The sequence below is a fragment of the Loxodonta africana genome, chromosome 18 (genome assembly GCF_030014295.1).
Source record: "Loxodonta africana isolate mLoxAfr1 chromosome 18, mLoxAfr1.hap2, whole genome shotgun sequence".
NCBI lineage: Eukaryota > Metazoa > Chordata > Mammalia > Proboscidea > Elephantidae > Loxodonta > Loxodonta africana.
This window is the reverse complement of record NC_087359.1, coordinates 16097994-16124384: the sequence shown is the minus strand read 5'-3', so window position 1 is coordinate 16124384 and position 26391 is coordinate 16097994. Positions and strand designations below refer to the sequence as shown.

The 26391-nt window shown below is 52.7% G+C and overlaps 1 protein-coding gene and 1 non-coding gene across 2 annotated transcripts in view; one reads left to right on the top strand and one right to left on the bottom strand.

Annotated features, from left to right (window-relative positions):
- The window catches only part of MGAT5B (alpha-1,6-mannosylglycoprotein 6-beta-N-acetylglucosaminyltransferase B), a 78826-nt gene that overhangs the window by 34180 nt on the left and 18255 nt on the right, over window positions 1-26391 (top strand). Inside the window, exons 8-12 of the mRNA XM_023556862.2 lie at window positions 310-479; window positions 17131-17262; window positions 18698-18831; window positions 23388-23518; window positions 24006-24011. Of these exons, the coding sequence (XP_023412630.1) occupies window positions 310-479; window positions 17131-17262; window positions 18698-18831; window positions 23388-23518; window positions 24006-24011 (573 nt within the window). The remainder of the gene's footprint in view (window positions 1-309; window positions 480-17130; window positions 17263-18697; window positions 18832-23387; window positions 23519-24005; window positions 24012-26391) is intronic.
- On the bottom strand, window positions 4170-4240 carry TRNAG-UCC (transfer RNA glycine (anticodon UCC)). The gene has a single exon. It is a non-coding gene; the product is annotated as a tRNA-Gly (tRNA).

Genomic DNA, 26391 nt, shown 5'->3' with positions numbered 1-26391 from the left:
CACATAATACGTATTTACATAACTCTCTCATCCCCCAGTTTATTTCTTTCAGAGCCCTTGTCATTTCATGAACTTATCTTGTGTCTGTGTTAACTGTTGTCTGCCCCTTCCATATGGAATGTAAGCGCCGTGGGGACAGGGCTGGGACTGCCTGTATCCCTGGTGCCCAGCATCGTCATTCTTTAGGCCCCCACTGCTCTCCAGTGCCAGCCTGGGGGCAGGGTCTGCTGCCGGGGTCTCTGGCCAGGCCTGGGGTGGCAGGCCAAGTGCAGCTGCTCCACCACACTGACCCCCTGTGTCCCCACCCAGATCCTCATCCACATTGGGTTCCTGACAGAGGAGACCGGGGACGTGTTCAGTCCACGGGTGCTGAAGGGCGGGCCCCTGGGGGAGATGGTGCAGTGGGCAGACATCTTGGCGGTGCTCTACGTCCTGGGCCACGGTCTGCGCATCACCGTCTCCCTGAAGGAGCTACAGAGGTGAGCCTCAGGGAGAGCCGTGCATCATGGGTGGGGAGCGGGGGTGCAAGGCCTGGGAGCCCCCACCTCTCCTGCAGGACTCTGACCCACCATCCCTGGAGGCTTCCCAGCCTACCTGGTGCTTTTGACATTCCCTAGTTTCCTCCTCCTAGCGGCCCTACAGGACACAGTAAAGCTGCCCCATAGAGTTTCCAAGGCTGTAATCTTTATGGAAGCAGATCGCCAGGTTTTTCCTCCCAAGGAGCAGCTGATAAGTTTGAACCGCTGACCTGATTTCAGTTAGCAACTGAGTGCTTAATCACTGTGCAACCAGGGCTCCTTATAGGGTCACTATGAGTCGGAATCAACAACAACAGTGTCCTCCTGTACTGGCTCTGGCAGCCTCCCTCCTCCTCCTCGCTGACACTGTGTTCACGTTGAGGAGGCCTTGAGGAGCGTATTTGCACAGTGCTGTCCCCATGGCCCCGTTCTCCACCTCTAGGCCAGTGGGGGCTGGCGTTTGCACCCTCCCCATGAGGCCGGGAGTCCCTGGGTTTGTGCTTGGTGGCTGACAAGTGTTGGCTTGTGCAACTCAGCCCTGTCACACATTTGGGGGCCCCTCTGCCTGCCTTCCTGGTGGCTCTACGTAGCCTCAGGTTTGTTCTTCAGGAGCCGGATTCCATTCTGGGCCCTTTCTGGGGACTGGGGACCAGTAACACTTTGGGGGGTGGCGAGGGGGTGGGTGGTGATGCCTGCCCCTTTCCCATGCTTGGCTTTCCAGGCCCCTTTGATGCTGTTGGAGGTGGAAGGTGGGTGACTAGAGGCTCCCCTGGGTGCCTGGGGGAAGGCTAGGCTGGAGGCTGGGAGTGGGGAACGCTGAGGGGGGAGAATGGTGTTTGCATAGTGTGTGTTTGGGTCTATTTTTAAGGATATCTGTGGGATGTAGAATACATAGGGTTTTTTTTTTCTTTTATTTAGTAATACTTATTATGCAATATTTGACACATAAAAAGTTTTTGTTGGAGTCCCTGGTTGGTGAACACAGTTAAGTGCTGGACTACTAAGCAAAAGGCTGGCAGTTCAAACCCACCCAGAGGCACCTTAGAAGAGAGGCCTGGTGATCTGCTTCCAAAAGGTCATACGTAGCCTTGGAAACCCCAGAGCAGTTCTACTCTGCACACACGGGGTCGTCATGAGTTGGAATCGACTCGACAGCAGCTGGTTTGGTTTTTTGGTTTATGTTATGAGGTACAAGAATATCATGTCTCCCAGGATTCTGCCATCCAACCTAAGAATGGGAAGATACCAGTATCCTTTGCGACCTGGATGCTCCCTTCCTCACTACCCCTCCATCTCCCCCCTCCCCCGGAAATGCCAATTTTGTGTTTATCATTCCTATGCTTTTTTTAAAAAAAATAACTTTATACCATATTCATGTATCCATAAACAATATGTGGCTAGGTCTGTTTTGGTTTTGCATTTTATAAAAATGGTTTCCTGCTATTTGTAGTTTTCTGCAATTTGCTTTTTTCCTTGAACATTACTTTTGAAAGATTGACCCACATTGTTGTTGCAGGCAGCTGTATTTCTTTCCTTTTCACTGCTGTGTAATATTCCATTGTATGAATATATACTGTACTTATTTGTTGATTTTTCCAGTCTGCGGACAATTTTTTTCCATTGTTTAAAAAATTATTTTGAACGAGTTCATAGCGGGCATTCTTGAGCATGTCACGTGATGTAATGTGTAAGAGGTTCTCTCTGATGTAGATGCAGGTGTGTGATTGCTGGGTCTTAGGGGCGTGAAAATTCAGCTTTACAGCAGGATGCCAGATTGTTTTCCTAAGTGATTGTGCCATTTCACATTCCTACCAGTGTATGGCTACTTAATGTTATCAGACTTTTAACCGGGGCTGTAAAATGATAACTGAGTGGTGCAAAGGGTCAGTGTGCTTGGCTGCTAACCAAAAGGTTAGAGGTTCGAGTCCATCCAGGTGTGCCTTGGAAGAAAGGCCTGGTGATTTATTTCCCAAAATCCAGCCATCGAAAACCCTATGGAGCACAGCTCTACTCTGACACCATGGGGTCACCATGAGTTGGAGTCAACTCGACAGCAGCTGGTACTATGTTTAAATGGTAGCATGAAAATATCTTGTTAGGGTCTTAACTTGCACTTCCCTGATAACAGTTGAGGCTGAGTGTCCAGTCGGGTGTTTATTTGCTGTTCTTTCCTCTTCGTGAAATGCCCGGACATGTCCTTGACCCACTTCCTGTTGGGCTATTCATCTTCTCCTTATTGAGTTGTAGAAGTTTGCTATGTATTATGGAGTTATATGTGTTTAAAGAAAATCTCCTATTTGTGGCTTGTCTTTTTAGTTTGTTTATGATGATTTTGATGAACAGCAGTTCTTAATTTCACTGTAATCAAAGTCATCCATCTTTTTCTTTATGGTGAGGGATTTTGTGCTTGGTGGCTTTCCGTTCCTCCTTCTCATTGATGTTTTGATCAGATTGTTCCAACTTCACTCCAGAGTTGTTTGCAAGCCAACTGACTCTTCCTCAGCCCGACTAACTTCTCAGGTGGTGTCTTAGTTGCCTAGAGCCGCTATAACAGAAGTACCACAAGTGGATGGCTTTAACAAACAGAAACTTACTTTCTCAGTCTAGGAGGCTAGAAGTTCAAATTCAGGGTGCTAGCTCCTGGGAAAGGCTTTCTCTCTGTGTCAGTTCTGGGGGAAAATCCTTGTCATTGATCTTCCCCTGTTCTAGGAGCTTCTCATTGCAGGGACCCCGGGTCCAAAGGATACACTTCCCTCCTAGTTCATCATTCATGGTAGCACAAGGTCCCTCTCCTCTCTGCTCAGATTCTCTCTTTTATATCTCACAAGAGATTGACTCAAGATACAACCTAGTCCTGTAGATTGAGTCCTGCCTTCTTCACATAACTGCCTCTAATCCTGCCTCATTAACATCTTAGAGGTAGGATTTGCACCACATAGGAAAATCACATCAGATCACAAAATGGTGGATAACCGCGCAATACTGAGAATCGTAGCCTAGCCAAGTTGACATGCATTTTTTCGGGGACACAATTCAATCCATAACAGGTGGTTTTCAAGCTAAAATGTGATTCCTCTCCAGGGCCAACCCAGGGTCTTGATGATCTCTTGGTTCTAGAAGTCTCTTCCTGATCTGTGTTTCTTCCTGGTCACCAGTGCTGATCTTCTGTAGCACAGGAGTGTTGGAGAGAGAGATGCTGATGGGGGCAGAGATACTGATAACCTTAGGTCACGGGGGTCTGGGAAGCACTGGGCTTGAGCATCCGCTTGACCTCTGCAGTCTCCCCTGCAACCCAGAGTTGGCCAGTAACTCAGTAGGACCTCCTGTGGTCTCAGTCAGAGGGCAGTACCATGGCCAGCTGTGTTGAGTGGGTAGAGAAGGAGATTGTGGTGTGAGATCACTAAAAAAACCTAGTGGTTTTCATCCCCATGGCCTGCTGTTGTTTTTAGCTGCCCCCGACTCATGATGACCCCATGCACAATGGGGTTAAACCATTGTGATCCACAGGATTTTCACTGACGGATTTTTAGAAGTGGATTGCCAGGCCTTTCTTCTTGGTCTACCTTAGTCTAGAAGCTCTGCTGAAATCTGTTCAGCATCACAGCAACACACAAGCCTATGCAGACAGACAGGTGGTAGCTGCTCCTGAAGTGCATTGGTCAGGAATCGAACCTGGGTCTCCTGCATGGAAGGCAAGAGTTCTACCACTGAACCACCACTGCCCCCATGGCCTGCTATGGATTCTGAAATTAACACCATTGTCTGAGTTATTCTTTTAGTTTGATGCACGTGTCTCCAGGAAACCCAGTAAAGGTGAAAAGTGTCTCCAGAGAAACAGACTGGGGACAAGTCCACTTGGCAGGTGTGGAAGGTGATGGGGCTAATGAGGGGCTGAACACTTGAGGCAGCTTTAGGAAGTACAGCCCCAGGTGGGAAGCAGTGGGTCCTGGTGCAGGAAAAGGTACCTTCTGTCTGGTTGAATGTCAAGAGGGCAAGGAACTGAGTTGGGAGCTGTCCATGAGTGCAGGTGCTGAATTGAACCCACCCGGTCCCCAGCACTGGGAGAGGGAGCCAGCTCATCCATCCTTCACTTGCCTCGCCCTGGCTGGCATTTGTTGCCAGCTCTTTGCACTGCTCAGGGCTTTGGAGCAAGCTTTGCCTCCTCGCTGCCCGCCAGCACACACTGCAGCCCCCTGCGCTGAATCTACCCCCCGGCTCCCCCTGAGCAGAGAGCTCAGGAGATGTAGCAACACTGTCTTTGGAGCAGAACGCTGCAGAGGCCACTAACATGTACAAATAATGAGATGAGGCAATCAGTCTCCAAGTCTTCTGCTTGGAGAAGGCTTCAGAGTGGGCTTCAGAAGGCCAGATGGGGCAGGATGGGGGCAGAAGGAAAGGGGCCCAGAGCTGGGAAGCCGAAGAGGTCTTGGGCAACTTGTGGATGGCACAGCCAGTGGCTGAAACTAAATGCAAGCCCCAGGCAGATCCCCAGAACAGCAAGGGTCACAGACAAGGCACAGTGGAAGAACTCCTGGGGCTAAGGGCTGTCCAGACCCCACATCTCTGGCTCTGCCACACACAAAGCCCCTAGAGAGTGGGCTGTCCTTCTGTCAGGATCACTGACACCTTGCCCACCTCAAGGCTAGATGGAGCCATATTTATCAAACAGGACCCAGCTTGGTTCCTCCCCTCGGACTGCACATTCCTGAGGTTGTTCTTGAAGGTGTGGAAAGGCACCTCACCTTCATGACAGCCCGGCACAGACTTGGGGACTTGGCCTTCTGTATGAGGATCAGCCGTTTGACGTGTCTCCTCAAGAGGCGGGATTGTGACCCAATTGCTCTGCTTCCAGCACTCGCTGGGATTTCTCCTCTTGCGCCACCTTCACCCCAAGCCCTTGCCTGCCCACTTCCTCCTCTTTTGGTCACTCCTCTGGGCCTGGCACTGATTCTGGGCCAGAGCAGTGAATGTGGGGTCACCGCACTCAGGGGGCCCTGCATGCACAGCCTTTGTGAGAAGTGCCAAGATGGGCAGGTGCTCCTCTGCTGCCTTCTCTTTCAGTGTGCACACACAGATACACATGCACGCCCATACATATGCACACATGCACATATGCCATCACACATTCAAATGCACACACATGCACTCATGTACGTGCACACGTGTGCACACATGCATACTTTGTGCACGTGCACACCTGCACACACCCCACACATGCACGCACCCATGCCTCTGCGTGCACATACATGCATGTGTACATGCCTACACATGCACACATTCCCACATGCTCACATGCACGTGTACACATGCATACGTATAGGCCACACACACGTGCACGCACACATGCACAACCCTGTGTGTGCACATGCATATGATGTACATACCCACTTACATATGTGTGCACAGACACATGTGCACACACACAGATATACACGAACACACTCCACAGAGAATCAGCGCCCTCCAGACCAGGCTTCCTTTCCTGCCAGGTTCCTTCGGATCTAAAATTCCTAGAAGCAGAGGCTCCAGGGAGAGATCCCCCCTCTTGGTTTGCAGTTTGTGAACCGGGCAGGCCCATGGCTGTGCTAAGTCGGCAATGGCCCTTGGTCCCCACAGGAGGTACGTGTGAGCAAAGGCTCTTGTCAGACAGAGCAGAATTGTGTAAACAGCTTGGCCACCTCAGGGAATATCTTTGGAAAATACTTTACAAATCTGTTACCGGACACAATTTTAAAACAACTAGAAGAATAAAAATAAAAAAACCACATTCCCCATCAGACATAATACAGTCCTATACACAATCATCAGCGTCCGTGGTGGGGACACGTTTTGGGCCAGGAACCCGAGCCTTGATGGTGGCAGGCCCACCCAAGGGGCCTTAGGAACATTCCACGGTTTGGGCCCCCAGCTCTCCGACTTTGATTAATTGGTTTGGGGTGGCAAATTTCAATTGCTTAAAGCAGTCCAGGTCGCTCTTCTGAGCAGCTAGGGCTGAGCAGTAGAAAGCTTGAGGCTGCAGCCTTCCTAAGCACTCTTCCCGCCCCCAGCCTGGGTGAGGAGGTAGCGGTGCGGTTGGGACACTTTAAAACGCTGAAATAGCCTGTGAGACTTGCTTAAGAGTCTCCTGGGCAGGTCCTGAGGGTGGGGCTAAGGGCCTTTCCTTGAAGGTTTGGAGACAGTGTGAGGATTCTCCCGAGCCCACCTGTGCACACCTGATACCCCTGGTTGCAGGGATGGGGCTGAGCTCTAGGGGTGAGGGCCTGGCATTAGGGGTGGGGGCAGAGCACTAGGGGTGGGGCCCGGTATTAGGGGTGGAGCCGAGCACTAGGGGTGGGGCCTGGTATTAGGGGTGGGGGCCTTGTGTTAGGGGTGGAGCCGAGTGCTAAGGGTGGAGCTGAGCACTAGGGGTCCAGCCGAGCACTAGGGGTGGTGCCAAACACTAGAGGTGGTGCCAAACACTAGAGGTGGAGCGGAGCACTAGAGGTGGAGCGGAGCACTAGAGGTGGAGCGGAGCACTAGAGGTGGAGCGGAGCACTAGAGGTGGAGCGGAGCACTAGAGGTGGAGCGGAGCACTAGAGGTGGAGCGGAGCACTCGGGATGGGGGCCGAGCACTAGGGTGAGGCCGAGCACTGGGGGTGGAGCAGAGCACTAGGGGTGGGGCGGGCCAGTGCGGCAGCCCTTGGAGGGGCACAGATAGTGTGACCTCTCGCACTCTGCCAGATGGGAATCCTCTGGCTTGGCATAGATATTGTGCCCCCCCCCTTTCTTAGACACACTTTTTTCCCCTTCTTTTAGAACTGAGGCTTTGAGCCTCATAGTTGAGAGGAGGGGTGGCAGGTATCAGGTCAGGGCGGAGGCTGCGTCCTGTGTTTTCCAGATCCCATCCCCTGCCAGATCCACCTGACGCTGGATAAACCCTAGTCTTGCCTGCAGCGGAGATTTAAATAGGGCTGGAGAGGGTAACCGGCTCCGCCTGGGGATTAGCCTGGCAGAGATACCCTGCAGTGCATGTCTGGCGTTGCAGGAGGCATGGCCATTGTGAGGGCTCGCCTCCAGCCTTGGGGAGCTGTTACCTGGGAACGGCACCAGCTTCATTTTAAAGTAGGTCAGCGGGGTGTGCATGTAATCCGAAGTCTGAGCACCGCAGCGCAGCTGCCGTGACAGAAACGTCCCCTTCGGCTGGTGAGCTGACCTGGGCGGACGACGCAGCAGGACGAAGACGCTCCTGTCACAGATGTTCACGCAGTTGTCCTGACCACCGAGTAAGCAGCAAGGCTGGGCGGATGAGCCGCCTTCTCTCTGCCCCCGTGCTTTGGTGTTTTAATTAAGCGGCTCACTGGAGTGGCTTTTGGGGCAGTGCAGGGAAACCTACATCTGCTTTGCCCCTGCAGGATGTTTCTGGGGTGAGAGAGGTGGTGTGCAGAAACAACGCACTCCCTGCTGAGCTCCCAGGCCGTGATGTCAGACATGCCCATCCGCAGCCCCACGTGCGGGTGGGAAGGAGGCGGGAAGCCAAAGCCCCCCGGGCAGACCTCCTGAGAGTCCTGTGAACATCAACATCCACAGTGGGCACGTCAGAGTGAAGCCTTTTCCTGCCTGCCCAGAAAGGGCTGTGCTCATCAATTTTATTTGCATAATTTCAAGTATCATTAGTAGCACATGGCATGAGAAAAAATGACTGAGCTCATCTCCGCCCATGAGTGAAATTGGGTTTAGGAGAAAATTAGTTGACTTAACTGGGAAATGAAAGCTTGGAAGGAGACTGTTTAAATGTGGATGAGGGAGAAGCCTTGGCTGTCAAGCTTGTAGCGGGAATGGAAATCAGTCCTCCAGGCTGGGGACATTTGTTCAAGGGAAATACCCCAGAGGGTCCCAGAGAGAGACAGAGGTGGGAACCACGTCTTGTCCATCTTCCTCAGCCCAGCCAAAGCTTGTGACTTAGTGTCCCCGGGCTGCCATAGCAAAACACCACAAAGTGAGTGGCTCTCAGGAACAGAGGAGTCCCTGGGTGGTGCGGACAGTTAAGGCACTTACTGCCAACTGAGAAGTCGGTGGTTTGAGACCACCCAGAGGCACCTCGGAAGAAAAGCCTGGCAATCTGCTTTTGGCACACATGGGGCCACCATGAGTCAGAGTTGACCTGACAGTAGCTCGTTTTAAGTAACAGGAATTTCTTGTTTTACAGTTCTGTGGGCTAGAAGTCCAAATTCAGTGTGTCAGCAGGGCTGTGTTCTCTCTCTGTCATCTCTCAGGGAAGATCCTTCTTGTATCCTTCAGTTTCTGGTAGCCCTGGGAGTTTCTTGGCATTCCTTGGCTGGTTATAGGTGGATACTCACATAGTATCTTCACCCTGTGTCTCTTTCCGTGTCTGTCCTTTTATAAGACACCACTTGAAAGGAATTAGATTAGAGCCTACCTTCCTCTGGTGTGACTTCATTAATTTAACTGGTAACATCTGAAATAAAAACTCGTTCCCCAGACAAAGTCATAGTCACAGGTACCAGGGTTAGGACTTCACCATGTCTTTTTAGGGAAAACAGTTCAATCCATAACACCCTGTCAGGAGCCAGCCGAGGTAGGTCTCAGGGTTTGAACCCACTCAGATCTGGCTCAAACAGGCTTGGACCAACTCAGACTGGGTCCAGCTGCTTCAAACAATTTCAAACTGAAGAGAACCAGACTGAACTAGTTATAATTCAGCTTACTCCAACCAGCCCCTGGGTGGATGGAGCTACCATTTTCTGAAGGGGCAGGAAGAGAAAAGCACTGGGTTTGGGGACCACAAGGAAAAGAGCATTGAGGTTTAGACATGTGGAGTTAGTGACACTCTAGTGGAGAGGTAGAGGTGGCAGCTGGTGATGGGTTGGAGGCTCAGGGGAGGTGTGGAGACAGGATCTTGGCAGCTGACAGTAATTGAACTCAGGGGTGTGTATGAAGAAAATTGCCAAGTGATAGGAGAAAAGGCTGGAGAGCAAAGGCTTAAGAAGTTCCAACACTTCAAGGTCTAGGTGAAGAGGTGCTGGCAAAGGAGACTGAAAAGGACTGGATGAGAGGCCAGAAGAAAACCAGAAGGTGTGGAACCATTGGTATCAATGGAAAAGATGCTTCTAGAAGGAGGGTGTGGCCAATGATGTCAGAATCTCATAAAAAATCAAGTGAGATGGGAACTAAAAATGTCCAAAGAGTTTGGAAGTCATTGTTGACCCTAGAAAGAGCCATTTTGAATGTGTGGCAGGGGACCAAAGCAGATATTTAGTAAGTTGTACAAGGAGGGAGTGAGGCATTGGTGGTGCAGTGGTAGAATTCTGACCTTCCATGCAGGAAACCCAGATTCGATTCCCAGCCAGTGCATCTCATGTGCGGCCACCACCCATGTGTCAGTGAGGCTTGCATGTGGCTAGGATGCTGAACAGGTTTCAGCAGAGCTTCCAGACTAAGACAGACTAGGAAGAAAGGCCTGGAGTGCTACCTCTGAAAATCAGCCAATGAAAACCCTGTGGATCATGGTGGTCCAATCCGCAAGAAACAATGGGAATGGTGCAGGACCGGGCAGCATGTCGTTCTGTTGTGCGTGGGGTCACCACGAGTTGGGGGCCAATTAGTAGGCAGGTAACAACGGCAACCAAAGGGGCCGATGAGGAAATAGAGACGGCGAGTGTGGGTGCTTCTATAGGAGCTTGGCTGGGAGACGGCAGGAGAGAGAGAGGGCCAGCAGGAGCTGGGTGTGGCAGAATCGGGGGAAAGTATGCTTGCTAGTTTTTAAACTGGGAGAGTTTTTGTTGTTGTCATGTGCCATTGAGTTGATTCCAAGTCACAGTGGCCCCATGTGACAGAGTAGAACTGCCCCCTAGCGTTTTCTTGGCTGTATTCTGTAGGGAACAGATTGCCAGGTCTTTCTCCCGGGGAGCCACTAGGTGGATTTGAACCTTCAACCTTTTGGTTAGCAGCCGAGCGCTTAACCATTGCACCACCAAGGCTCCAGGGAGAGCTTTAAGCAAATTTAAATACCATTGTGAAGGAGCCAGGGAAGGGGAGAGGCTGAAGGTCCAGGAGGGAGAGGGTGTCGTTGATACCGGGTGGGAGGACCCCTCTGTCCCGATGAGGAGAAGGGGAGGAGGACAGGATGCTTTGGGGTGTGGACGGGACTGGGGGCAGGAGATGGAGCCAGTGGTTTCTGTTTTATCTTTGACGTTAGGAGGGGAGGGGGGCGGTGTGTATGAGGAGATCGGACAGGGCTGAGATATGCCAGCAGCCTTCACCCAGATCCGTGAGGTGTTATTCCTTAAAAAAATAAAAAGTCAAGACTTGGCAAAGCTGGCGAGTGGGAGCAGCTACTCATTATGTCATGAGATTATTTTCTCCCACTTTCTGGGCGGGTGGACTATTTCATGATCTATAAAATACATACATTAGGAGAAGGTGAGAAAGAGTGGCACCTGGCATCCACTCGGCACTTAGGGTCTTGGTAAATTGTGCTTCTTTCCCTCCCACCTGTTCCAAGAGGAGGCGAGAGACGAGATGCAAATGACTAGCTTGCACTAAAAAAAATGCCTCCTCTTGCCCCTCCCTTTTCCTCCTCCTCCCCCAGAGTCCAGGGAGGCATGTGAGTCTCCTGCCTAACGTGGACCTCTGCCTAGAGACCTCCGGAGCCTTAGAGCTGTGGGGAGCGTGCCCCTGGCCCATCCTGCCTGCTCTCCCCTCTTGGGGAGCCTACGCACGCACCACCCATCCCAGCAGAATGGGTGGTGGCTGGACACTTGGTCCAAGTTGGGCTGTCGGAGCTTTTCCCCAGGGTCTTGGAATTGGGAGGCTGAAAACCAAGGTAGCTGGTAAGGGTTAGAGAAGGAGCAGGCACGGGCGTGGGAAGCGTAGCATAGTCAGAGCCGTGGAAGGTTCTGGACCTCTGCTGCTGAGGTCCCGTAGCTGCCCTGGTCCCTGCCATTCCTGAAGGCAGGCTCTCATCCCTCCTCAGAATCCATGAGCAACGTATCCTTGCAAAAGCCACCCCTCACTCCCCACTCTGCACTGTACTTGATCTAGAGTGAGTGCCATCCCGTTGCTTGCAAGTCAAGGTCCCTGACCAAGTCTTGGAGTCCCTGGGTGGTACAAAAGGTCAGCACACTCAGCTGCTGACCAGAAGCTCCAACTGAAAGGTTGAAGGCTCAAATCTGCCTAGGGGCCCCTCAGAAGAAAGGTCTGGTGATCTTCTTCTGAAAAGTCAGCCTTCGAAAGCCCTATGGAGCACACTTCTACTACACACATGGGGTCGTCATGAGTCGAAGTCAACTCGAGGGCAACTGTTTTTTTTGGACCGGTGAACGCTAAAAACTCGTTGCTGTTGAGTTGATCCTGACCCATAGCAGCCCTACAGGACAGAGTTGGACTGTCCCCAGGGTTTCCAAAGACAGCTGGTAGATTCGAACTGCCGACCTTTTAGTCAGCACCCATATCACTTAATCACTGTGCCTCCTTTTTTGGAGCAGGTCCTAATATTGGCCAGTAAACTTGACTTTGCTGACACAGTGGTGGGTCAGAGCTGCCTCTGGAGCTGCCTCTTCCAGCTCTGACCTGCTTCATGTCAGGGTGCGAGGGCTGCAAAGGCCTCTCTGAGGAAGAGGAAGAGGAATTTAAACAGAATTATCGACTCTAATGAAGGGTCCGTTCAACCCAGTGCAGGGGAGAGACCTTGGGAAGGGTCTGTGTAAGAGATGAGGGGGAGGGCTGACACGGATGGCTCTTGAAGGAAGGACACGGAGGAGGCATTCACTCCTGGGGAGGAAAAGCGGCCACATTCTCAGGTGTCAGGGCAATGAGCTCTCGTAAAGGAGGTGGGGACCACTTCTCTCAGAGGGTGGCTGCGAGGTGGAGGATGAACAGTCAGGGAGACAGCAGGAGGCGCCCCCACAGAAATGGTACAGCTACTGCTCAGCCTATCAGGAACAGGGGCAGGGCAGGGCTAGTGTGGGGATTTTTTCTCTGGGTGAAGTTGGCACAGAAGCATAAACCAAAAACTCGTTGCTGTCAAGTCGATTCCGACTCATAGCAACCCAGTAGAACAGAGTAGGACTGCCCCATAGGGTTTCCAAGGAGCAGCTGGTGGATTCGAACTGCCGACCTTTTGGTTAGCAGCTGAGCTCTTAACCACTGCGCCACTTCTTCTCTGTAGTATAGGGTCACTATGAGTCAGAATCGACTCAGTGGCAACAGGCTTGGATTTGGGGTTGGAGAAGACTGACGGGCATTTGTTATGTATAGATCGGGGACTGTTTGCCAGGAAGAAGACTGGAACCCCCAGAGGGACGTGTTCTGTACCCTCCCTGCAGCAGCGCCCACGGCACCTGGGGCGCTGAAGAAACTAGTCTGTGATTTCACCTAGCTCTCCTGGGGGCGGTGGGCCTATTTTTAACTGTGAGTTTGCTTACTAGGAAGGGGCAAGGGAGAAGAAAGTGACAGCTTTGGGGGATGGTCCCACCACAGGCTCCTCAGTGGGGGGATGCTGCTCCCTCGTTCCCCTCTTGGGGGCCCTCTGGCCATGCGGGGTGTGCCATTTGGCTTCGTGCTCACTGAAATGCGCTCCTGTCTGCTGGGGGCTCTTCCTCCTCAGAGCCCCAGACTGGGCCGTGAGCCGGGATACCCCTGAGCTATGGCCCTGACCCTACCAGGGCACTGGGGCGTGTACCGGCCATGTGGGGGATTCTGCCTTTTCGGTAGGGTGGGCATGTCACCGTGGCACCACAAGGCTTCTCCTGTTGGGCCCAGGAAGGCCAGCCCATCCTGAGCTAGAGGAGAGAGGGGCAGAGTGTAAAACCTCCCTTCGCTGAATCGGCTCCTCACTGCCAAACCAGGCATCGTCAGTCCAGTCAGCCCTGACTCATGGTGACCCCACGTGTGTCAGAGTAGAACTGCACTGCATAGGGTTTCAGAAATAGATCACCAGGCCTTTCTTCTGAGGCACCTCGGGTGGACTTGAACTTCCAACCTTTTGGTTAGCAGCTGAGTGCATTCACTGTTTGCGCTGCCCAGGGGCTCCTTGGTAGTTTGTGGGGGAGTGCTAAGTGGGGGAGTGCTAAGTGGCTGCTTTTAAAGTACCTTCCACCACTGAGCCTGCTCTCCGAACCCACTCACGTGTGTGGCAGGGGGCTCCCATTCACACAGGCTGGTCTGCGAGTCCAAAGGGAGGTGAGGAACTTGGCCTTGGAAATAAGAGAGCAGCTGGACAGGAGCCTTTGCAGAGCCAGCTGGGAGATGGACTTGAACAGTCAGACTAGCCTCCATGGACACCTTCAGCTGAAGGTTGTCAGGAGATGCGTGTTTTCCAATCCATGTCACTGCTCCAACCAGCCGCTTAGCATGAAATTGCTGATAAAAGTGAACCTAAGTTACAAGTAGTTACAAGTGATAAAACTACAGCCCCTTCTCCCCGCTGCTCACTCCCTCGGCCCTCCATGGGGCCAGGGCTGAGCTTCCTGTGACAAGAGCAAGGAGGCAGCTGCAGACACTCATCTGCAGAAGTCACCTCAAATTGAAAACCCTTGTTCTCTCAGGCTCAGGGAGGCCATGTGGCTTCTCATTAACTCCTTCGGGGAAGGGGATGCTGCTGTCCGTGGGCCAGTTCATCTCTCCTCTTCTCCCTCCTGCTGTGATGTCCTGTTGGGACTCATGGAATGTATATGGGCTACTTTTGTCCAAGTCCAGACTACAAAGCTAATTATCCTTTGGAACAGACAAGTGTTCCAAAGGATACGCAAAAATGCCTCTCCTCCTTGGGTTCCTCATTCACCCCCTCACCCACTCACTCTCTCCAAATATGCTTTTCTCAGCCAAACTTTAATCATCTAAACCAATTCTTCCTAAGAGGTTGTCTTAGTTATCTAGTGACGCTATAACAGAAATACCACAAGTGGGTGGCTTTAACAAACAGAAATCTATTCTCTCACAGTTTAGGAGACTAGAAATCCGAATTCAGGGTGCCAGCTCCAGGGGAAGGGTTTCTCTCTCTATCGGCTCTGGGGGAAGGTCCTCGTCATCAAGCTTCCCTTGGGTCTAGGAGTTTCTCAGCGCAGGGACCCTGGGCCCAAAGGAACATGCTATTCCTGGCTCTTCTTTCTTGGTGGTATGAGGTCCCTCCCCTCTCTGCTCACTTCTGTCTTTTATACCTCAAACGAAAAAAACAAAACCAAATCCATTGCTGTTAAGTCGATTCCAACTCATAGCAACCCTGTAGGACAGAATAGAACTGCCCCATAGAGTTTCCAAGGAGAGCCCAGTAGATTCGAAAAGCCGACTTTTGATTAGCACCATAGTACTTAACCACTATGCCACCAGGGTTTCCCATCTCAAAAGAGATTGACTCAAAATACAAGCTAATCCTGTAGATTGTTTCTTGCCTAATTAACATAACTGCCTCATTGACATCATAGAGGTTAAGACTGGCAACACGTAGGAGACTCACGTCAGATCACAAAATGGTGGACAACCACACGATACTGGGAATCATGGCCTAGGCACATTGATGCATATTTTGAGGGACACAATTCAGTCCATGACAGAGGCTCACCTGGTTCGTTGGGTTGTCCATTCCCTCATTAACAACCCATTCTTACTGGGTCAGATCCTAGCCTGGCTCTGCCCTCGAGGCCCCAGTCGGGTGGAAGTGACTTGGGCGTCACCACAATGTGTCCTAGGTGCGAGGGGGCACAGAGGGGCATCTCATTCTGCCTGGGGTCCTGGGAAGGCTTCCTGGAGGAGGCAACATGAGAGTTAGGGCTCAGGAAGTGAGAAAAGTTTTGTTTATTGTCTCAGTTCTGGAGGCTAGAAGTTCAAAATCAGGGTATCAACTGTGTGGATTCTTTCTGGAGGCTCTGAGGGAGGATCCGTTCCTGCCTGTCTCCGAGCTTCTGATGGCTCCCACGACCCTTGGCGTTCCTTGTTTTGTAGGTCACTCTAATCTGCCTCCATCTTTGCATGGCTGTCTTCCCTCTGTGCCTCTCCTCTTTTATAAGGACACCACTCAGATGGGATTAGGACCCACCTGCTCCAGGATGACCTCGCACTCACTGATAACATCTTCAAAGGCCCTATTTCCAAACATGGTCACATTCACAGGTACCAGAGGTTAGGAGAAGGACCTCATGCTCGGTAAAGTAGAGGGTGAAAAGAAAGAAGATGCTCAGTGAGATGGATTGACACTGTGGCTCCAACAATGGGCTCAAACATAGCAATGATTGTGAGGATGGTGCAGGACCGAGCAGTGTTTCATTCTGTTGTACAGAGGGTCATTGTGATTTGGAACCGACTTGACAGCACCTAACAGCAACCTAACAGGGGTTAGGACATTGACGTATCTTTTTGGGAGACATGATTCAATCCATAACAGTGTGAAAGGCAGTCATATTCCTGGTGCAGGTAGCTTCTAGACCCACCTGTGGTTTTAGATGTTTAGAACTGTCTGAATCTTACCAGACCCAGATTCCATGTTGCTGGACCACCACCCCCTCCTCGTTTCTGTGGGAAAAGGACAGAGAAGTCACGTTTTTGTCCTTTCATTTGTGGTTCTGAATGCGGGGGCTACCTGTGGACAAAACTGACACGTCTTTCTGGGGCATCAGTTTTGCTAGAGGAGTTTGGGGGTGAGAAATCCCACTCCTAAAAGAAAACACCTCCCTGGCCTGAGCTAGCGCACCACACCTTCCCTGAAGGGCCTGGACTAGTGGTCCCTGAGGGTCTGGACTAGGTGGTCTCTAGGACCTCTTCTGGCACTGAACCGACAAACTCAAGGGACACCCCTGGGGCAATGGGGCCTTGGTGCTTCCTGCTTGTGCCAGAGGCAGAGGACAGGCCACAGCTGGCCTCACCAGATGTCAAGGGAGCAATGGAGATTGGGGCTTACAGCTGGCTTTCTGCCTCCATGGCCCTCCTCCTGCCTCTCAGCCCACCCTCTGCTTGGGAGCCACGCCCTCCCCTCCCATGCTCCCATTATGGTCATCTCGACTCTCCATTTCAGCACCCCCAGGCAGACACACTCTCTGTGGGGAGTCAGTCCACAAAGACCTATAGGAGCCCGCTGCCAGGTGGCTCTGGGGTGAAGCCGCTGGCTCAGCAGAGCAGAACTGGGCTTTTCTGAGGCAGGGGATTGGGGATGCTTCAGCTCCAAACACCCAAGCCACTGAAGACCACAGAGGGCAGGCATTGGTGGCCCTTATGAAAGTGAGAGGGTAACATCCCTTCTGGTCAGACATGACCCTGCAGGGGAGCTATTTGTGGGAATTACAAAAGGTGCTGCTTCCTCTGGCAGGTGCAGCCCGAGCCAAGTGCAAGGCTTGGCTAGCTGGCTGGGCCTATGCCTTGTCCCACTTGCCCCTCACTGGACTCCTTTGTGCAGTGAAAAACCTGCACAGCTGTGCAAGGCGGCCCTGGCCACTTCCTTCCTGAGGGTCTGCTGGTGCTCATGTGCCAGCCACTGCCCTTTCTGGCGCCTCCAACCGTGCTCATCTGGGCTGTAGGAACTGGGTGGGCACGAGGCCCCTCATATGCAGGACCGGTTGGGAGGCTGGGTTTCTGGCTGCCTGCAGGTCTCTCCTGGGGCTCAGACTCTGAAGGGTCCCTCTCTCAGTAATTTAGGGGTGCCGCCTGGCCGGGGGAACTGCCCACTCACTGTGCCCCTGCCGTTCGACCTCATCTACACGGACTACCATGGCCTGCAGCAGATGAAGCAGCACATGGGCCTGTCCTTCAGGAAGTACCGGTGAGCGTGGGGTTGGGGTGTGTGCACAGCTGCCCTCCTCCTGCCTCTGCCCTGCAGCCCCGTGGCCAGCTGGTTCTCAGGGTGGGGAATGGCCTAGTGTCCTGCAGTGGGGTAAAGTTTCCCTGCCTTCTGCCCCCTCCACCCCATCCCCTGGCTTTCCCTGTGGCACACGCCCTGCTCCCTGCCTAACGGGGTGACAATGAATAAACCACAGCAAGCATCTCATTGCCCCCTGCGTGGCAGGCTGTGGGGCGGGGGTCAGAGGTGACCCAGGTGGGGGGGCAGAGGAATTGCAGGAAACGAGTCAGCTACCCAGGGCTGTGACCTGGGCTGTGGGGACCTCGGTGGGTGTTGGCTCATCCCCTCTGTCCCCACCCCTGCCCATCCCCTTCTCTTTGGAGGAGGCCAGCGCCATGGCCTGGTCTCTGCAGCCAGCGGGATGCAGGTTTAATTTAGCACAGAGAGCCTGGCTATTTATTACGAGTGCTCCCGTCCCATTGACCATCCCATATGATTTTATTAGGACAAAAAAGTGACAGGCGGTGTTATTACTTTTATCATTAATGCATGCTCTCTATGCGCCTGGCACTCCGCTCCTCCACCCCACCCTGCCCCTCGCTGGGGGAATAATGCCAACCTCAGCACTCTGCAGAAGATTCTGGGTCGCCGACAAGGGGGGAGTGAGGGGGCTTATAGAGGGGGTGACTGGGTCTCACTCCCAGGGAGGTAGAAGGACTGAGAAGGTGGTTTGATGCTGTGGTCCATCAGGGGTACGTCCTCAGAGTCCAGCTGGCCCGCCCTGCTATTGGCAGATCACTGGACACAAGATCCCCTTGGGCTTTGAACTTGAAGCCTCTGCCCCTAAGAGAAGGTGGGGACAGCAGGGAGGAGGGTGGGCAGGGAGCAGAGCTGGGAGGTCCCACTCACGAGGTGGCCTTCCCAGAGTGGACCCCTAGGCAGCTGCTGGTCCTTGCAGGGCCCTGCCCTTCTGCATTTGGACCCTCGTAGATCAACACAGCCCTGGTGGGGGGCAGTCAGGCTCCAGGGCAGCAGGCTGTGGCCTTGATGGACTGCTGCTTCCTGTCCAGAAAGATGCAAGTCACACAGGTGACCTTGGGGCACTGGTGCAAGGACCCCTTTCCAGGTAGTGCCTCCCTTCCCTTGGGGTGGCGGTAATAGCTAAGGTTTCCGAACACTAACATTGGACCCTGGGCCAGACACTTCCCCGTGACCCTGAGACAGTTGGGCTGTGGTTGTCCCCACTTGGCAGACAGGGAAGCTGGCTCAGAGAGGTTAAGATACCTGCCTATGGTTACACAGCCATGCCGTGTCCAAGCCCAGGCTTGACCACACACCACAGTCCCCTAACCAGCCTCAACCAGGGGCTCCGGCCCTGGGACACAGCTGATCCTGGTTCTTGGTCCCTGGGGGGCAGGTGCCGAATCCGGGTCATCGACACCTTTGGAACGGAGCCTGCGTACAACCATGAGGAGTACGCCACGCTGCACGGCTACCGGACCAACTGGGGCTACTGGAACCTCAACCCCAAGCAGTTCATGACCATGTTCCGTGAGTGCCCTGTGGTGGGGATAGGGCCAGGGCTCCCAGAGCTGGCCTGGAGGAGCAGGATCTCGGTCCTCTCTTTCTTCCCGGGCCATGGGGGAGTGGGACACACCGTGGCGTGTACCCTCTCTGGGAAAGACTTCCTCTTCTTTCAGCAAATGTGCGAACAAGAGCAGGAAGCCTGGAGGGAGCAGCCTTGGGGATGGAGACGCTCCCCACCTGGCTTGGGAGAAGTGGGTTGACCTGACCAAGGCGAGCAGGAGTGGCCCCCGCCCTCCAGGAGCTCGCATTCACAGAGAGCGGCCAAACACACAATTCCAGAACAAAGCAGGCGCAGTGGCCTTCCAGAGAGAGAATTTCAGAGCAAGGCAAAGGGGCAGGAAAGGCAGGCTCTTGTCAGCCGAGGGAACAGATGTAGTAAGGATGGCTGTGGAAAGAACCGGAAAGTTCTGGAAATGCTCCATCGTTGGGATGATGGGCAATAAGGCTGTATGTAGGGGGGCCTGGGGCTCACAGTGGACATCCTCGGAAGATAGGCTTAAGGAAGGACTGCCAGCACACCTAAGCTTTAGCTGTTTATAATGAGACTTTCAAGTATACACACACACAGACCTAGCTCTTAAACGCAGACTGCAGGAACACTTGAATCTTTTCTTGAGGACTCCCTCCCGTGCAGGGTCTGCCTTCTGGGTGGCAGAGGTGTGGGGCCGTGTGTTGCCTTGCTGAGCGACCCCTTCTCGTGTCTTCTGCCTGGTATGGGTCTTTCTCTCCTTGCCGGATGGTCGTCAGCTATCACTGTTAATTATCAGTAGATCTGCCTCCCGAAGCATCTTGTGCGTCTAATTTGTGGTGCTTTGAAGACTCTGGGCCAGAAAGCCAGATAAGCACCCTTGTTAGGCTTGTATCTAAATTAGGAGCAAAACCTGTCTCTGAGCCAGTCCCGAGATACAAGTACATGGTCTCTATCTAGCCTGTCAAATTTGGGCGTCTCTTTTGGGGTGTCTCAGAGATTCTTTTCTCTTTCTTCCCAGGTTCTAGGCTGTTTTGGGGGCTGATGAGGTTTCTAAGTAAATAAGGGTAGCTTGCTAGGATCCCAGAAGGCTGGGAAGGTGGCAAGTTTCCCCAGAGCCCATGTGGTCCAGATGAGAAAACGGAGGCTCAGAGAGAGAGTAGCCCATCTGGGGTCAGTGGCTCAGTGGGGACCAGACTCCCATCCCAGGGCCCATTCGAAGGTTGCACAGGCTCCAAAAAGAGAAACTTCCTCCCAGGAGAAGAGCAACTGGAGTGGGGTGGGTCACAGGGAGATGTCTGGGGGTGATGTGCCAGGCTGCAGAAACAGCATATGTGATAGCAGAGACCAAAAGGAGTTCAGGGCCTTGGGAATTAAGTCACTTGGAAGGGAAGAAACCAGCTCTGAGGCTGGAAAGAGGGACTTGGAGGATCTGTGGGGGGTGGAGGGCGGGGTCTTTTAGTGAAGGTTCCTGAGTTTATACTTGATACTGGAATTTGAGATCTGCTGTAGGTTATTGAGCTAGGGATGTCATGGAAAAAAGGTGTTTTGAGGAACATTGTCCTGGTAGGCTGCAGATGGCCAAAGGGGTAGTGGAAGAGTACAGGGAAGCAGATGGGTTAAGAGGCTCCTGCAGTAACCTACACTGAGAAGATAAGGACTTGTCCTGGGGTGGATCCCACTGGAAATGGAAGTCCAAGCCTGGCAAAACTCCTACGCATCCTCTAAAGCCCAGGTCAGATGTCCCCTCTCTTTACCATCACTTTCACTGATTCCCACATCTCCCATCCCAGGCAGACTTGTTTTGCTCCTTCACCTGTGTTTCTATAACTCTTAAGCCTAATTCTGTAGAAGTGCATATTGAAATGTATAAGAGGTATCAGTTTAGGGAGTCCCTAGGTGATTGTCTCCATCCTTTCGGTTTGAGTCCGCCCGGAGGCACCTCAGAAGAAAGGCCTGGCGATCTGCTTCAGAAATATCAGCCACCAAGAACTCTGTGGAGCACAGCTATACTCTGGCACACATGGGGTGGCCATGAGTTGGAACGGACTCCACAGTAACTGACTTTTTTATTTGCTTATGCATTCCCTGGTAGATGACGAACCAGTCAAAACAGGGACACGGGCTGATTTATCTCCTAACCCTGGAGCCCATCCGGGGGCTCAGAAATGCTGATTGATAAAGAGGGGACAGGAGAGAAAGGATGAGGCTTGCCGTTGTAATAATACAGTACACAGAGTCCAGGAAAGAATTCTTGAGCAGACCTCTTCCTCGGCCAGCCCAGTTGATTTCCCTGCTGAGCTAACCCAGAGGCTGTCTGCCTCTCCCAGCCTTGCCCTGGCACTGCCCCCAGGAGCTCTTTGCTGATCATCCCTGTTATTTTAATTGGCTGCAATACTTCCCCTTCCCGCTCCCACTGTTTAGCTGATTGTGTTCCAAATCTGTCCCTTCTGGTGGAGTTGGTGAAAGCAGGGCAGCTTAGTGATGGATTCTTTAGCTGCAGAGAAAAGGGGAAGGTGGTATGTGGGGAGAGGGGCCTGCAGGGAGGAGGACATAGGCTGGGCAGGTGGGTCACCTCTGCCTCCTGGGACCTTCCTCCCAGGCCTGGGCAGAACCTCCCAGAGGGGAGAGCTCACCTTGCCCTGACCAGGCGAGCAGAAAGAGCTCCAGGCCCCCGGGGGCCCTCCTTACCCTCCTGAAGCTCTACAAAAAGACCCTTTTGTTCTGCAGCCAGCAAAGGCCCATTGCTACAGCGTCAGAGTTTCAGACCCAAGAACCAGGGAGCCCTTGGGGACCGTGACAGGAACCTGCATCTGTTGTAAAAAAAAAAAAAAAAAAAAGGCACCATTTATTACAACTTTATTTGAAGAGGGTAGAAACACAGCAGTAAATATACACGCTTGATTAAAAGATGCATCCCTATTTCAGAGATGTTAAAATGTGAAGAAAAACATGCATCTGAAACGGAGTAATGAGGGGATTTGAAACCTGGGCTATTCTGGAAAATCAAGGATGTGCGTAGCATCTTCCACGTAGGAAGGCAGATTCAATTTCATTGGATTTAATAAACATTTAAGACCTGAGGACACAAAAGGGAGGGATTACAAACACCTGGCACCTGAGCCTACCCCTCGATCACTGCTCAGGACAGACAGAGCTAATCGGTCATGGCACCCCGGGCCTGGCTGCAGGATCGGCCACAAGATAAAACTTACTGCCTGTCCCGCATGTGTTGGGTTCCAGGGGCTGTGGGCAGTGAGTAAGGCAGCGGGTGACCTGTGCTGTAACGGAGACCTAACCACAGCAGATGGGGCCACGAGGGACCTGAGAGTAGGCTTCTTGGAGGAGGCGACATGTGAGTGGGGCCTTGAAGGCTGAATAGGAGCTCATTCTGGAAGGGCATTCCAGGCAGAGGGAACAGCAGGTGCAGGAGCTTGGAGGTGTGAAAGTGAAGATGTGCATCTAGGGATTCATTCACCCAGTGGTCTGGGCTCTGTTCTAGGTGCTGGGGACACAAGGAGAAAAGAACTCCAGCCCTCATGGGGCTTATATTCTAACAATAGATAAATAAATATCTAACATAGTGCCTGGTAGTTCAGTGCTGTGACAAAAAATGAAGCAGGGTCAGGGACAGGGTGTGACAGGGGTCAGGAAAGACCTCTCTGTGGGGCATTTGGGTCAAGACCTGTGTGGAAAGCAAAAGTAAGCCCAGGAGAGTAAGGGGGGAGGGGAAGGGGAGATAGGGAGGGGGGAGGGGAAGTGAGGGAGGGAGATGGTAGATAGGGGAAGGGGAGGGGAGAAGGAGGAGGGGGAGGGCAGGAAAATGGTAAAAGATGCAGTCAGGAATGGGGCTGGTCCTGCAGGGCCTCTTAGATGGTTGTAGGAACTTCGGCTTCTGGGGGGACCTGGTCTGACCTCAATTTGAAAGGATTACTTGGGAGAAAAGACTATCTAGACAAGTGCAGAGACAGAGAAGTGGCTGTCACAGCAGCCCAGGAGAGCAGTGATGGCAGCCTGAACCAGGTGGCAGTGGTGGAGGTGATTCAAGAAAACCCATCTGAGCTAATGGAATGATCCGCGTGGAGTGAGGGAAGTGGAAGGATCCAAAGATGGCACCTTGGCTTTGGGCTCGAGCAACTGAGCTGCCTGGGGGAGGGGCTTATGATACAATCAGAGTCCTGGTGGGTCCATGGCCCTTGGCTGCACCTGTCGTATGCCTCAGTTTTGCCATCTGAAAACCAGTGGGGGGACGAGATGCCCTCAGGTTTCCTTCCACTCCAAGGTTTTGCAACAGTCTCTGGGGAAGTGAGATGCTGGGTGCAAAGCACTCGGGGCACTGTCACCCCACCAGAACCTCCCGCCTACTTCTCCATCCCTGCTGATGGGGGCGCCCCATAGGGCCAGTCCAGGAGACAGGTGTGTTCAGCTGATGGTGACCTCTCCTTGTCACCTTCTCCATCCCTGCCAATGGGGCCCACCCACGGGGCCCGTCCAGGAGACCAGTGTATCCTGCTGTTGATAACCCGTCCGTGTCCCCATGCTTGGGCTGCAGCTCACACCCCGGACAACTCCTTCATGGGCTTCGTGTCCGAGGAGCTCAACGAGACAGAGAAGCAGCTCATCAGGGGCAGCAAGGCCAGCAACATGGCCGTGGTGTACGGCAAGGAGCCAGGCATCTGGAAGGTGAGGCCACCAGCTTGGGGGTGCTTGGTCCCCAGCTCCTGCTCCTTGGACTCAGCTCCCCCTGCCCCAGTGCTGGATGGTGGATAATGGCACCCATTCATGGTTCAGAAAAAAGTCATTAACTGCCATGGAAAGACACCCAGCCTGGAGGCTGACCATTCGCCCCCACCCCAGCTCTGTCTCCAAACCCGTTGCAATCAACTCAAATGGTCACTTTATCAGGGACTATGACCAAATCCTCCACACTCCCCACCCCCCCACCCCGGAACAAGTCAGTTAGCAATGTGAGCCTGGCAAGGAGGTTAGGCTGGACTTGCAGGTTCTGTGGGACAAGAGACAGTGAAGAAGGCACAGCCTTTGGGGTTAGAACCCCATCTTCAGGGCTGGGGGTCCCCAGAGAAGAGCTGCCTATGTGGGGTGCTGCCTGCTGACCAGGTACTAACATGCTCTCTCCTTTCTCCTCTGTGCATCCGTGGCGATGGGGCAGCTCCAGGTATGGCGATGGTTTGTATGTGCCTCTTCTGCCCATCCTCCCATCCCCTCTCCAGGGCGGCGCTGTGGGGTCTACGATGGGGATGCTCCCGAGTCAAGCTTTCTGGGGTGGGTGGCTCCCGTGATAGATGAAGGTTGGGAGGAGGGTGAGGGGGAGACCAGGTGCAAGAGGGGCTCTTCTCTGGGTCCCTCTGCAGCAGGAGAGGCAGGGGCCGGGAGGTCAAGGTCTGGCTAGGCATGGTTGAAGGGCAGCTTCACGGGGGTGAGAGGGCTGGGGTAGGATGTGTCATTACCTAAAGCAGGTGGCATGAGGTCAAGATTAATGATAATGATGCTGATAATGGGAAACATATATTGAGCACCTGGTGGCGCAGTGGTTTAGCACTCAGCTGCTATTGAGAATTCAAACCCACCAGCTTCTCGGCTGGAGAAAGATGTGGCAGCCTACTTCCGTAAAGATTACAACCGTGAAAACTCTATAAGGCAGTTCTACTCTGTCCTATAGGGTCTCTATGGTTTGATATCCTACGTGAAGCCCCTGGGTGGTGCAAACAGTTAATGTACGCAGCTGCTAACCAAAAAGCTGGAAGTTCAGGTCCACCCAGAAGCGCCTTGGAAGAAAGGTCTGGCAATCTACGTTCAAAAAATCAGCCATTAAAAACCTTATGGTGCACAGTTATACTCTGACACACATGGGGTCGCCCTGAGTCAGTTCAACTCGACAGCAGCTTTTTTTTTTTTTTAAATATCCATTGAGTGTGTACATTGTGCTAAGTGCTCACATTTAGCTTTCACACTATGAGGTACCTACTCAATATTGTCATCCTCATTCTACAAATGAGGGAACCGAGGAACAGAAGTTTAAAGTGACTTGTTCAAGTCCCACAGCTAATAAGTGGCAGAGGTGGGATTCCAGCCTACGTCTATGTATTCCAGAGCCAGGACACTTAATCCCAACCCTGTATAGCCTCACCAGGCTTCTGAGCCCTTGGATAGTGGCAGAGGAAAACACTGGAAGCAGGAATAAAAGTGGAAGACCCCTGTTGAGGGACAGTGCCTACCGCAGGATGTGGGGCGAGGGACTGACAGGTGATTCTTGTTTGATGCAAAACAAGACAGTTGCCAATTACTGTGTAACAACCCAGTGGCACCTGAACCCAAGGTTGGCCACGTGTCCAAGAGATCGAAGAAAGACTCCGAAACCAATGATCATGACACGTGGTTTATTGGGAAGCTTACTTACAGGACTGTCGGCCCAGGGTGGCAGCTAGACCAGTTTAGGGCTCTGCCTAGCAGGGGACACAAGCTGAGACCAAGGCTCGTTGTTTTTCTCCCACATCCTTGGGCAGCCAGCATTCCCAGGGACTGCACGTCCAGCCCCAGATGTTTCTCTTCTGATTGCTAAGGCGTTCCTCAGCCTTGGCCACCAGCCCAGTCACACCACTCCTGGCCTCGCACCTTAGCCCAAGTCCATCCAGAATTCATCCCCAGCAGGCTTCGGGAGGAGCGAAACTGACTCCATTAGGAGGGATGCATATAGCTGAATAGCATTACCCTACACCAAGAAAGCCCCTGTGCATGGGGTACTGAGAGAAGGGGCAAAGTTGGAGGGCAATAGAACAGACTATCTGCCTTTACCAGAAAACACCGTTAAGAAACTGCCCTGAGAGGATGAGAGGTTATGAAGTCTGGGAAGAGAAGGGTTTTATCTTTGGCTCAGGAACTTCTGTGATAGCCCAGAGCAGTACTGTTCAGCAAGGGACCTCAAAGAAACTGCTTCCCAAAAAAGAAAGGTTTGCTCTGGTGTTTGCAACCACAGGAAGTCAGAGGTGGGTGGATGAAGAGAAAAATGAAAGCAGCATCATGGGACAAATTCAGAGGGCCAGGTGGCAGAGAACCGGAAGAGGGAGGAGGGAGGAAGACAGAGAGGTCGCCGCATCCTTACGGGCAGCAGGAGCCAGGAGTCATCCACAGCCAGGTGTTTGGCGATTTTTGTGCCAAGGAGCCAGTCCTATTCTGGATCCTGCAGAACGTAGAGCCTGAGGCAGAGGCTTGTTGTTGTTATGAGTTGCTGGTGAGCGGATTCCGACTTGTGGCGACCTCATGTGTGCCAGAGTAGAACTGTGCTCCGGAGGGTTTTCAATGGCTGATTTTTCAGAAGCAGATCGCCAGGCCTTTCTTCCAAGGCACCTCTGGGTAGACTCAAACCTCCCACCTTTCTGGTTATCAGCTGAGCATGTTAACTATTATACCACCCAGGGACTCCAAGGGAACCAAAGGGGAAAAAATCAGGGAAATCAAAAGGAAAAGCAACAATATTGTTGTTAGTTGCCATTGCGTCGATTCCAACTCCTGGCAACTCCATGTGTGCAGAGTAGAGC